This window comes from Lactuca sativa, chromosome 1 (assembly GCF_002870075.4).
Source record: "Lactuca sativa cultivar Salinas chromosome 1, Lsat_Salinas_v11, whole genome shotgun sequence".
Lineage (NCBI taxonomy): Eukaryota > Viridiplantae > Streptophyta > Magnoliopsida > Asterales > Asteraceae > Lactuca > Lactuca sativa.
This window is the reverse complement of record NC_056623.2, coordinates 39,106,612-39,120,649: the sequence shown is the minus strand read 5'-3', so window position 1 is coordinate 39,120,649 and position 14,038 is coordinate 39,106,612. Positions and strand designations below refer to the sequence as shown.

At 38.8% G+C, this 14,038-nt stretch overlaps 1 protein-coding gene across 2 annotated transcripts; it reads left to right on the top strand.

The window, feature by feature from the left end:
* The first annotated feature begins 756 nt into the window (after positions 1–756).
* On the top strand, positions 757–5,300 carry LOC111910189 (nuclear pore complex protein NUP96). 2 transcript variants are annotated; one of them, XM_023905971.3, is made up of 6 exons: positions 757–994; positions 1,749–4,162; positions 4,252–4,375; positions 4,456–4,604; positions 4,672–4,772; positions 4,871–5,300. In XM_023905971.3, exons 2-6 carry the CDS (start codon positions 1,790–1,792, stop codon positions 5,064–5,066), a joined length of 2,943 nt encoding a protein of 980 aa, XP_023761739.1. In that variant the 5' UTR covers positions 757–994; positions 1,749–1,789; the 3' UTR covers positions 5,067–5,300. The 2 variants fall into 2 exon arrangements, with proteins under 2 accessions (XP_023761739.1, XP_023761747.1); XM_023905979.3 differs by having other exon boundaries at positions 759–994; positions 4,675–4,772.
* Positions 5,301–14,038: the final 8,738 nt, after the last annotated feature.

Here is a 14,038-nt window from a genome sequence, read left to right as displayed (position 1 = left end):
TTAGATTGTAACAAATCATATTGAATTATATACAAACCCTGGAAGACAACATATCAATGCTGCGTTTTTCTGTTTCAGCACGTATTTTTATTTTGTTACGGTTTTTAAAATACCGTAACTCACTCATATGAAATTGATATTACTTGATTTTTTTGCAAAATGTAATTTAGTGTTTGTACTTATTTTAGACCGTAAAAAAACATATGTTGGTTAAATATTGAATCATATATAAGCCTCGTAAGACAACATATCAATACTGCGTTTTTTTTTGTTTCAACATGTTTTTTATTTTGTCCCGGTTTTTAAAATACTGTAATTCACTTATATGAAGTCGGAATTACTATTTTATTTTTATTTTTTCAACATGTAATTTAGTGTTTTTACTTCATTTTAGAATGTAAAAAATCATATGGTTCATATTGAATATGATACAAGTCCAGAAAGACAACATATCAACGCAACGGTTTTTCATTTTTATAATATTAAAGTTTAATTGTCTCTTATTTTTTTGAAGCCAACTAAAATACATATATGTATTATGAATTGAATCATTATTAGTTTCACCTTATTTATAACCGGTTATTGTTTAAAAAAATAACCGAAAAATCATAACTGAAACCGAAACCGAAACCCGTCTAAAAGTGATCGAGTTGTTAAAATATCCAAGCTTAATGAGCGTCTTCATGGGTAATATTTCGTCGTAGCCTCAGACCCTCAGTCCTCTTAAGGGTTTACTAAACATTGGGCCTGAAATAAGTTGGATACTGATCCATCAACTCCGTACATGAAAATTTTCATCACCAATGTCTTCTTCCAGTTCCCCCCACTGACACTGAAGCTGATTTTTTTAATTTTCTGTCTAGGGTTTCTGCTTTTCCCCCCGATTAATCTCCGGTGATCTATCCGTCCAGCGTACCGACTTACTATCGACGGAAGCTGATTTTCCAAATACCAGCGTCGTGAAGTCGTACATTTTCGCCGACTTTGTGGTCAGGTACCGTCCTCTTTTTGTTCAGCTGAAATGTCAAGTAGTCTTGGATTTTTATCGACAGTATGAGCTTTCCTACTTTGCAAATCAAACTTTAATTTGTTCCTTTGTTCGTGCATTTTATTATGCGGCTTAGAGCTTTGGGGCTTGCTTTCTTTCTTGTGAGAAAATCGGCATTAGAATTTATTTCTTTAACTACTGAAGTATCTGGTGTTTCCCGATAATTAATGATTGTATGCCTTCTCCAACTTGTTGATTTCGACTTGATCTCTTGTTTTCTTCGGGCATTTTGGTCTGGCCTGGTAATTTAGGGTTTTATTTTCGTTATAAGAAGGTTTTGATCGGGCGTATCCCGTAGCTGTAGTCGTACTATTTTTTTTAAAGAAATATCTCCGTTTCATTTGACTCTTTTGAGGTTTGTACTCCAGAGGAATCAAGCCACAAACTATCATATGGTACTAGCTGTTGTCTTCAAACCATAAACCCCTAATTGTCATCCTGCCACCACAGCTACACCTGTAGCAAAAACCTTACGTTCCCTGTCACAAGGGCAGATTTAAGATACTTGGCGATAATCATGTTTCTTGGTTAACACAGTGATTTGATTTCCCTGGTCTAGATTCACTAATATCTGGTAGTTTCTGCAATTGAGGGTGCAATTCTTTGTCTCAGATCTACAGTTCATGCCCTGTATTGCTAGTCATGGTTACTGTTTAATTATATTGCTGTTCTTACACCTTCTTTCTTATGCATTGATCAGGAGCTTTTGAATAACTAGTGTGCACTAAAAAATACTTCAAAATGGGTGTGGATTTAGATGCTCTTGTTGCTGAATCCCGATTCAAGAAAAGAAAAGTAACATTGGATGTCTATAACGGTTCTTCACCTTGTTCAATCTCACGTGAGATTCAAACTTTCTTACCTACCCTTCAAGCTTCTGATTATTTTACTGAACCTTGTTTGACCGAATTGGCCATGAGAGAACTCATGAACCCAGGTCATTGCCAAAGGGTTCAAAACTTTACAGTTGGTAGATATGGTTATGGAAAAGTTAAGTTTTTTGGAGAAACCGATGTCAGATGGTTAGATTTAAACCAGATTATCAAATTCAAACGACATGAGATTGTTGTGTATGAAGATGAAACTACCAAACCTGTAATTGGTAAGGGACTCAACAAGGCTGCTGAAGTAACTCTACTTTTACAAATAACCTCCATGAAAGACCAAGTAACAGAGAAGTTGAGGGTAAGTGCAGAAAGACAAGGAGCAAAGTTTATCTCTTTTGATTCAAACAAAAAAGAATGGAAATTTACAGTTCAACATTTTAGTAGATTTGGTCTGAGCGATGATGAAGAAGAAGATATCGCAATGGGTGATGCCGGTTCCGATTCCGATGTCCAAGAACCGATTCCAATGAATGATAGTGATGGTTCTGATCCCCACCTTCTTTCTCATTCTCTTCCTTCACACCTTGGTCTTGATCCTGTTAGAATGAAGGAAATGCAAATGGTGATGTTTCCTTATGAGGAAGATGAAGATGAAGAATTGAATGAAAGTTTTTCACACCATAAGCAACACATAAGATCTCCAATACATCATCCTTCTACCAAAATAACTCGAAAAACTCCATTAGCTTTACTCGAGTACAATCCTGGTAGTTTTGGGTCAACCCCAAACGGGTCAATTTTATTAACCCAACAAAAGAAACCCCTTCCTTTAACAATAACAAAAGTTCAAGGGTTTAAAATGGAGGTAAAGGAAACACCAGTGACAAAGAACTACTCACGAAACATAGTTGATGCTGCATTGTTCATGGGTAAATCATTTGGTATAGCGTGGGGTCCAAATGGCCTCCTTCTTCATTGCAATTCTTCCACAATAAATCTACAAAAAGCTGCAACTGATAACGTTGTCAGAGACGAAAACAACAAAGTACGTGAAGAACTTATCGATTCATGCTTCGATTCTCCTTTAAACTTTCATAAAGAAATCAACCATGAAACAAAGGAAGTTGAAGTTGATGATTACAAGATAAAGATTCAAAAACTTGTATGTGATCGTTTGTCACTTTCTCATATATGTCGAAGCTATATATCAATCATTGAGAAACAACTAGAAGTAACCGGATTATCCCCTTCCAAACGTGTCATGTTAATGCACCAAGTTCTTGTTTGGGAGCTCATAAAGGTTCTTTTCTCTTCAAGAGAAATAAGCTCATTAGATCCAGACATGGAAGCACTTCCTTTGATCCGAAGAGCAGAGTTCAGTTACTGGTTACAAGAATCCGTAATGCATCGCGTACAAGATGAAATCAGTTCCTTAAACGACTCAAATGATTTACAACATTTGTTTTTGTTGTTAACTGGAAGACAACTTGATACAGCTGTCGAGCTCTCTGCTTCAAGAGGAGACGTGAGGCTCGCGTTGCTGCTAAGCCAGGCTGGCGGGTCAATGGTCAACCGGTCCGATCTTGACCATCAACTTAATCTTTGGAAAACCAACGGTTTGGATTTCAGTTTCATTGAAAAGGACAGGATCAAGATTTTAGAGTTGCTTTCAGGTAATATCCATGAGGCTTTAGGAGACATGAACATTGATTGGAAAAGATTTCTAGGTTTGTTAATGTGGTATCAGCTTCCACCTGATTCTGATTTGATTTCCATTTTTCAAACGTATCACCGTCTTTTAGAAAACGGGCGGGCCCCGTATCCGGTTCCGGTTTACATAGACGAAGGGGTAGTGGAAAACGGATGGACCGCGGGTAATGACCGTTTTGACCTTGCGTATTATCTTATGATTCTTCATGGAAGTGAAGACAGGGAGTTTGGTATCTTAAAGACTATGTTTAGTGCGTTTGCTTCAAGTCATGATCCGCTTGATCACCATATGATTTGGCATCAACGTGCTGTTTTGGAAGCTGTTGGGACATTTAGTTGTGATGATCTTCATGTTCTTGATATGGGATTTGTTTCACAGTTGTTGTCTTTGGGACACTGTCATTGGGCAATCTATGTTGTCCTCCATATGTCTAATCATGAGGATTATCCGAATCTGCAAGCTCGCGTTATTAAAGAAATATTGTTTCAGTATTGTGAAACATGGAGTGGTCAAGAAAGTCAACGCGAGTTTATTGAAGAATTAGGGGTTCCATCAGCTTGGATGCATGAGGCCTTGGTGAGTTTTTTTTTTTTTTTTTCTTCCAGACAATATGTTTGAATTCTTTTTTTTTGAGGTTATTGTATATTTGTATTTGAATTGTGTAGGCTGTATATCATGGTTACTATGGAAATTCCGTTAATGCCCTTGAACATTATCTTGGATGTGGGTTTTGGCAAAAGGCACATTCGACCTTCATAAGTTTGGTTGCACATTCTCTGTTCTTGTCAGGTAAACTGTTTTGTGACATTAATTTTTTTTTTTTGATAAATATGAAGTGATTTATTTTGTTAACATTCTTTACAATTTAGGGAAACACTCGGAGATATGGAGGATTGCGACTTCAATGGAAGAACATAAATCAGAAATTGAGAATTGGGATGTTGGGGCTGGAATTTACATGACATTTTATACCCTTAGAATTAGTTTGGAGGAAGATGATGATGCAATGACTGAAATGGTATGTAACTACTCTATTTCTGATAATAATATTTATATTTTTCATTCTATTAACTTTTCTACTTTAGCAGGTTTCTCTAAAGAAGAAAAATGATGAGTGTAAAGAGTTCTTTAGTCGGTTGAAAGAGTCCTTGGCAGTTTGGGACAGCCGTTTGCCTCTTGATGCCAGGTACTTAAAAATAAAAAATAAAAAAAAAAAACATTTTGTTTTTTTGGATTTTGTAAATAACAATATGTAAATTGTTTTTTATAATTAAAAAAATGCAGAATGGTGTATGCAAAGATGGCAGAGGAGATAAGTGATTTGCTTGTAGGGGATCCAGGAGAGGGGTCAAGCATTGAGGATAAGTTGGAGTGTTTCAGTACCATATTTGATTCACCCATCCCTGATGACATTCTTTCATGCCATCTACAGTCTGCAGTTTCTCATTTTGCATTGCATCTAACAGAAGCAGCCTCTTAATTTTTTTTTTACACAATACCAAAAATGCCCTCCCTCCCTCCCTTCCTTTGTGTGTGTGCTGTTTTTGTAAACATGATTTTGTAATTATTGATTGGCATTACAGTGAACTAGGTTTTCCCCATATAGTATATCTATCTCTACTTTGAAGATTTGTTAAAGATAACTGTTTTTCAAATTTTAGCTGTCAAATATGTTTTATGTATGTGGAAGGTGGCTGCTGTTCACTAGTTTGTATATCGTATGCTTTGCATGAAGAAAGTCTCATGGAATTTTGATTACGTTATAGGTTTTGTGATCAATTGAAGTTGTAATTTGTGTTCTATTCAGGTCATTTGGGTGTATATTTGATTATGTATATATGTCTGCCGATTTCAAATCTATCGGTGTTTAATTTCCATTTTGGGTTATTTAAGGGAAAACAATTTTCATCTGTAGGGTGTCGATTATTCTCCTCTAGGGCAATATGACTCTTGGTCAAATGAACTTCTATCTTTGCTATCTTATAAAACATATTAGACATTTTTTGAATTTTAAGAGGTACAATCTTATTAACAATATGTACAAACCTCTAAGCTTTGCCAAAGAATAGTAACGGATCCCACATTTCCGGTTTTCACTTGACCCAAATTTAGATCTCTCATAATTTCATTTGCCTATCTCTTGGTTACCTTCTTTCTAAAACCCTAGCACCACTGACCATCGTTTGCCGCCTTCACCATCATTTGTTGTCGCCACCATAACCACACCATATGCTTCTATTACCTCTAAAAAAATCTATAGCACCATCGTTGACTGCAATCCTCACCACCATCCATCTATTTGAAATTCTTAAAAATACATGTTAACAAGAGGTGACCATTTATCTCTTCTTTGTTATCTCCGATGTTCTACCCTTTCTCCTTAATTGCAACCTCTTTTATCTTGCTTAAAGAATACAATTATAGATTACCTCATCTCTGTTAGTTTTTCTGATTTTGATGGATTTTGTTGTGTTTTAGTAGAAAAGGGATATCATAAGAAGAGGTTGATTTAATTTTCTACATGTGAAATCTTTGGGGAAACAATTGGTAATTATCTTCCTACAGAGCAAATGACAGTAAGCCCTTTTGAAAACATATTTAAATGTATTATATTGTATGTGTGTGAATATGTATGCGCATATATTTTAACATCATGCTCTTAATTCTTCTGCAAGTATTCACTTGTACTTATTTAACTCAGAAGTATTGCCAAAGTTGTTGATATCTTGAAATTAGTAACTGATGTGGAGGTTCCTGAAATCATTAATGATCAGATATTGGTCAACTTTGTTGTTGTTGCTCTTAACTCTGTCATTTAGAAAAGAAGGTATGGAACTATGGATACTTTAAAATTACTTATTCGATTCTTCCAGTAATTTGATGTTTAGATTAATGTTTGAGTAAATTACACAAATGGTCCTTATGGTTTAGGGTAATTGGTGGTTTGGTCCCTAACTTATTTTTTTAACTCAGAAGGTCCCTACTGTTTGTTTTTGTTACGCGTTTGGTCCCTGTCTTACCTAAAAATACTATTTTGCCCTTGATTTTTTTAATTTATTTAAATAGACACACCCCCAACCCCACACCCTCCATCTTACCTTACATATCTCATCATTTTTTCGTATTTAAATAATAGTATTTTTAGGTAAGACAGAGACCAAACGTGTAACAAAAATAAATAGTAAGGACCAAGCGCGTAACAAAAACAAATTGTAGGGACCTTCTGAGTTAAAAAAATAAGTTAGGGACCAAACGTGCAAATTACCCCAAACCATATGGACCATTCGTGTAATTTACTCTTAATGTTTTGACATGTTTTTAAGTTTTCTTGTGGATTGTGGTTGAAGTTTGGAGTTAAGGTTTATTTGATGTGTAGAAATCAAAGGTGTTATGCATAACAAGTTCATAACTTCTATTCTCTAATCTTATGTCAAGTAATTTTAAATCATTGTATTTTATTATGTTTTTCATTTAATTTGGAATGTATATGTATGTTTTTAAATCAGTAGATTTTGGGATCGACATTTGTCTGTGGTGTAGAGTTACTATTCATGTTTCTTCGGCTACAAACAAATGCTATTAGTTATTATGAAATTTTATTATATAAAACTTGTTATATAATATTTTTTTTAACTTACCTCTTCCAAAATTCCAAGGAATTACTCAATTTTGATCCTAAGGTATTCATTTCCATCTTTTTTATTTCTAAATCTGATTTGATATTAGGTTTACCGTTGAAAGTATAAATAAGTATATTTATCTAAATATGATGTTATAGTAAAGAGAAATGGAAGTAGAATGCTATATTATACAAATCATTGGAAGTATGTTGATATTTATTATATTCCCCCTACTTTGTGTCCTTGGTCCAGTGTTTAAGATAATTACAAAAATAAGATTTCTTCTAATTAAACTATATTTAAAGTCTTCTCCTGTAATAGCATTGTACTTTAACTGGATCCCATTGAATGGTTCCTTTTGTGGTTGACGATAATTGCATCATATTTTATATTTTATTTATATTGCAACTAACCACTTTAATTTTCAATCTTACTAAGTCATTATTTGTTTTATACTAACCTACTTCCATTTAGCAATATGTTCACAAATGGTGTTGTAAGTTTTCCTTTATATATCCTTAAGAAATATTTTTTTCTCACTTAATTATCAAAATGCATTGCTATTATCAGTTAAGATGTAAGTATATTGTTATTATATGCAAAGAAGTAAAGTAAATTGTAATTGTTGATTAAGAAATGTAATTTGTTGTTATGAGTAAAAGCAAGAAATAAAATTGTTTTTTTAGAAGAATTTTGTGGAATTACATTTAAATAGGCCTCTCGCAGTAATCAAAATTTAATCAACATATCTTGGGTGAATTTTCAAGATACTTAAGTTAGGGATGAACAGTTTGTCCCAAATCCCGACCCCATACCAGTACCGAATTTAAAAATATGGGACGGTACTTGGTACTCCAAATACATGAAATTCAGGATTTTGTACCACCGATACCGGTACTAGTACCGAAAACCGGTACCAGTACCGAAAACCGGTACCGGTGATGTTAATTCGCTTCGGTACTCGGGATTGACTTTCAATAAAATTCGGTTTTTGGGAAATTAGGAACGGTACGGGTCGGTACCGGTTCCGTACCATGCTCATCCCTAACTTAAGTGGCCCTAAAGTCACAGTTAGACGTGTATTTGAGTCATTTTACCTCAAAAGGCTAGAAAATGATGAGCTAATCCCGGATCCTCAAGCTCCAAGCAAAACTCCAGGTGGTCCAGTTCTTATTCTCCTTAACAAAGCACCAACAAACACTCTTTATGGCTCAAAACTCTCAAGAACACACTAGGGTTTCGATTTCTGGACAAGGGGAGGTGGAGGTTGTCTAAACATGACCAAATGAGGCTATCATAAGGCTTAAATAGGGTGCAATACCCTAGAAATTAGGGTTTCATAATCCACTCGTACGCCATGCGTACTCACGTAAGCCCAACGTATGTGGACTAAACACGCGATCAAAATCAGGCTAGTACGCTAAGTGTACCACCTAGTACATCCTGCATACTAGCTTAAGGACTAACTTTGCAAACTTTTAGACAAAGAGGTTAAATATGAAACTTACCAAATTCAAGTGTTACAATAAATTTGTTGAAGTTTGGATTTATACACATGATTTCTTCTTAAGTTGGTGTACCTAAAACCTTGATGATATCTATAAGCGAGTCAACAACGTTTTCTCCCAAATGTAATAGTTGTGACAGAGGGTTGGGTTTGTTGTGGAGCATTTATGGGAGAAGTTGTAACGTCCCAAAATTCAAGACTAAAATTTCTTTTAATAAAACACTACTTAAAGCAAAATCATCAATCCAAAACATAATCAGAGTATTAATTTCCAAAGCACATGTTCGTTATCAGAGTAAAACATTCCCAGGCTGTCTAATCTATGGTGTGTGCCATGCAATCACTCTGAGCTCTTCCCTCTGCTACCGAAAGTACTTGAAACCAAAACTGAAAACCGTAAGCACGAAGCTTAGTGAGTTCCCCAACCTACCACATACCATGCATAACCACATACTGTACATACTGGGCCATGCCCGCTATTATGGGCCTCGCCCATGCCTCGGGCCTCGCCCGCTACAACGGCCCCGCCGCTCCAGGCCTTGCCTGGCTTCGAGCCCCGCTCGGATACAGATCTGTTTCACTTAGGCCTCGCCTTTCATTGGGCCTCGCTCGCCAACAATTACTAACACATAAACATATCGCAACAGATACACACTAAACATACACTACCGAATCCTGTTCTAAAGGCCTCGCCTATCTTGGGCCTCGCCCATGTCCTGCAACTGGTGAGTCATGGAACCCCGTCCACACTCCTACTGGTAGTGAGATACGGGCCCAACCCACACTCACTCTTTCCCTAACTTGGGCCTCGCCCCTGTTCTGCTGCTAATGAGATGTGGAACACCATCCACACTCTGCTATTGGTGAGGTACGGGACCTCGCCCACACTCACCTCCCTACCAGGCAAATACATGTATCACACAGACAACAAGTATAAACTATCATATAAACCATTCTTTGGGCATCCGCCCACTATCATTGGACCTCGTCCTGAATATCATACTAGCATACTGTGCCTAGGGCTAACCCCCGGGTCTTCTACTCATAACTACATGGGCCGACATTGTGGCCTTAGACCCATTCACACAAAGGGAAACTCACCTGCACTTGCTGAACTTGCTGATAACCCCTCTAGCTGCTGCCCGACAACTCTCTGAACTCCTGCTCCACTAGCTCCCCGAGCTACCAATATCAATTGTAACATTCCAAAAACACAGTCTGAAAATTTCGTTTAACCTAATAATAAAAACCATAGTCGATAAACCTCATATAAAAATCCTAAGCAATGTATCTCAAATAATTATAACAACTGTCAAGTATATCAGAGTATAAACATCCCAGGCTGAAACAAATGGTGTGTGCACTGCAATCTTCCTGAGCTCCTCTTTTGAAAACTAAGTACCTGAAACCAAAACTGAAAACTGTAAGCACGAAGCTTAGTGAGTCTCCCCAAACTACCACATACCACACAATAACACATAAGCACATACTGGGCCTCACCCACTGCATCGGACCGGAGTCCGGAACTAACCAGGGTCTTGCCCTCTACATCGGACCGAAGTCCGGAACTAACTAGGGCCTTGCCCTCTGCATCGAACCGAAGTCCGGAACTAATCAGGGCTTTGCCCTCTGCATCGGACCGAAGTATGGAAACTGACTGAACATAGCATAGCATAATCATAACATATAACATGAACACATATACTGCATACTGCATCGGACTGAAGTCCAGAACACATAACACAAGGACATGCTTGAATCACGAAGACATCAAACACACTGAACTACTGCATCGGACCGAAGTCCGAAACTGCTAACATCTAACATGTAAGTTAAACCACATATCATATAACATATAACATATAACATATAACATATAACATATAACATATAACATATAACATATAACATATAACATGTAAACTAAACCACTGCATCGGGCCCCGCTCGGCATCGGACTAGAGTCCGGTACTACTAATATCTAAACGGGCCGACATTGTGGCCTTAGACCCGTTCCTACTGGAAGAGGAATCACCTGACACTGCTGAAGTCCCGTAGACACAATCTCATACTGCTGAAGTCTCGCAGACTCAACCTTAGTTGTTGGATGACAGATTCCCGAACTGTCAACACCAAAATAACACCCGATTAATAATTGGGTTCTAACACATAACTATAAATACATACTTTGGGTAATTACTACATTACCCCTAGCTTGGCTTACCCAAGCCCAAGGCCCAATCCATAGGCCATAAGTCAACTAGGGATCAAAGCCCAACATATGGCCCAATTTTCTAAATTGGGCCCAAAACTCTACATGGACTTCCCTTAAGGCCCAATTGCTCAGTCCGATCCAACATGTCTCATTCTAAGGGCCCAATATCATCCAACCATCTAGGCCCAAACTATGGCCCATCTATGGCCCAATTTTCCAAATTGGGCCCAATCCTTCATATGGGCCTTACCCTAAAGCCCAACTAATTACTCTAGTCCATTTAATCATTCTTGGATGGCCCAACACAAAGCCCAAGTGAAATTAGGGTTTCACATAAAATGACAGTTAGGGTTAAGTGTTTATCACTTAACCCATTAAGGGCTTATCCCACTAAGGACTTAATCCGTTAAGGACTTAATCCATTAAGTCCATTATTGCTTAGATTAATCCTGCCAATGATTATTATTTAATATTTCACTTATTAAATAATTCTCGTGTGTGTCCTGATAATTTCTCAAATATTAGGATTTCCTCAATTAGCCCATTAAGGACTTAGTCCATTAAGTCCTTTACTCTACTAGATAAATGGCCTGGAATAGTTTGGGTTTAATTCACAATCCAATCCCAATGGCCCAAAAATGGGTCCAAATAGGTCCAAGGACCAAATGCTAACAATTAGGGTCTTCCACCCAAACATGGCCCAATAGGCCCAACACCAATCTCTAAGCCCATTAGGGTTTGCTAGTGGGGCACCATCCACTACCATTTCAGGTAGTGGTGGTCTATGGCGGCTTACGGCGGTGGCCACCACCTTACGGTGGTGGTTTTGATTCTTTTCATTAATCCAAAATTCAAGTTACATTTTACAAGGCTAATCTCAATTAACCATACACACACACTAAACTAATCACACACACACATAGCCACACCATGGTGCCCAGCGGCGGTGCTTGGCGGCAGCCACCACCTCACGGTGGTGGTGGTGGCTATTCTCGGCTTTCCGATCAAACAATCCCAATCATACATCACTGAAATATCACACACCCACCCTTATGCTTGGAAAAGTAACACAACCACCACCTGGTGGCGCTTGATGGCGGCAGAACCCCGGAGAGGCGGCGGCAGGGGCGACTTTCGCAATAACAGCCACCACCTCATGGTGGTGGCGATGGTTTCCCAAGGGCATCAGTCCGGAACATACACGAGTGCTCTGCCCGAATGCATCTAACCACCTCCACCCTTGCGGTGGCAAGCGACGAAAATGAAAAGAAAAGAGATACGGAGGGTAGCGTTCCAAAATAGCTACAATCATCTCGATGGTTGATCTGTGAACCATCACAGTGGCGGCGGCACCCAAGATATAGCAGAGAACCACCGTAGGAAACGACGGCGGCATCAACGGAAACTAGAAGAAGAAAGACGGTGTCTGCTGGTTGTTTTCGGCCCTTGCCGGCGACGTAAGTAATGACGAAAATTGACTGCCGGCAGCTTCCAATGGCGGCAGCGATGTTGGCATGAAGTCGACGGTCGATTGGCAGCCATGAGTGACCGGAGGGTGGAGGATATAAGTGGTGTCGGTTGAAGGGGGTGCTACCCGGCGGCTGAAGACATGAGTGGCGGCCGATACACTCGTAGGGTTAGGGTTCCCGTAAGGGATATATACCCGGGTTTCCCAAAATTTAATCCCATAATGACACTAACAGCCCCTCACTTCCAGATTTATTTTCAAACCTAGTCCATAATTTACCAATTCGACCCTGACTTCAAGAATCTCTTCATAATAGGTCCTGAAATTACCATTCAGCCCCCTAAGCCTTCAAATCTTTTCAAATTAATTCACAATAATTACCACGGGGCCCTTGCCTTCATAACTATTTACGAAACTAACTCAAAACTTACATTCTAACCCCCACCTTCTATAATTATGACCTTTAACTCCTCAAAATTAACGCCTTGCTCAATTATTATTCATTTTAGGGCTTCTATACATTTATTTATTTATTTTATAAACGAGGTGTTACATCAATGCAACACTTAGTCTAACTATCCCCGGAAAGTCAACTAAGTTAACTCTGGTCAACGTCAAAGTCCTGGTTAAAGTCAACCTTCCAGATCAACCCTACTCGCAGAGTCTGCCTACTGACTTGCAGAGTTCATATGCTCAGAGTCCTTCCATTCGCGACTCGACTCGCCGAGTCCACCGATTGTCGAGTCCTGACCTGTCCAACTCACCAGTCCCCACTCAACACACTGATCCGAGTCTTAACTCGAAGGGTTTGGGGTTTCGCGACTTGACTCGCCGAGTCCAAGAACAGACTCGCCGAGTCCAAGGCAATCATCAACAGACTCGCCGAGTTGTTCTTCCAACTCGTCGAGTTCCTGCCCAACTTCATCCAAATCGCCGAGTCCACCCATGTGACTCGTCGAGTCGTTCCAGCTCTTAATCCATGCAGTGGCTTTTCGAGCCAAACAGGGGATCCAACACATAGATCCATACTTCTAAGGCCTATTCCTCACGTAAAGTGGCAAACTTTACGTGTAGCTATGGAGATCTAGGCTCAAAACACTCAAAACTAGGGTTTATGACAAACATGCTTCACCAACATACCAAGAGCTGTTACTTTATGGGAATCTAGACCAAAACAAGCATGAACCTGAGGTAGCAACCTTGGATCTGAATTTCTAGCTCGAAATGGTTACTTATCATGCCAAAAATGCCCAAAACTCACACATAAGAATAGATCTAGCTGCAAAGGAGTCCAAGTACTAGTTTATTACCTCCAAATGTTCTGAAATGTCTTCCCAATCCCGAATCTATAGCCCCTTCTCGCACCTACAAGATCCTTCTTCCTTCTCCAAGCTTTAATGCACTCTTCAAGGCAATAATTAGCTCAAAAATGGATATGGAGGCTAGGGTTTGGTGTTCTGGGTTAGAGAGGCAGTAAAGGAACCCTAGGGAAGAGAATGAGACGTTTAAATAGGCTCCCAATCCCGAATTTAGGGTTTTCCTTGCTCAGACCAGACTCTTCGAGTCTACTCGTTGACTCGCCGAGTCGGTCACTTACTCCATAACCCGGATCCCGCTCTGAGTTGTCGAGTTCCTCCCTGGA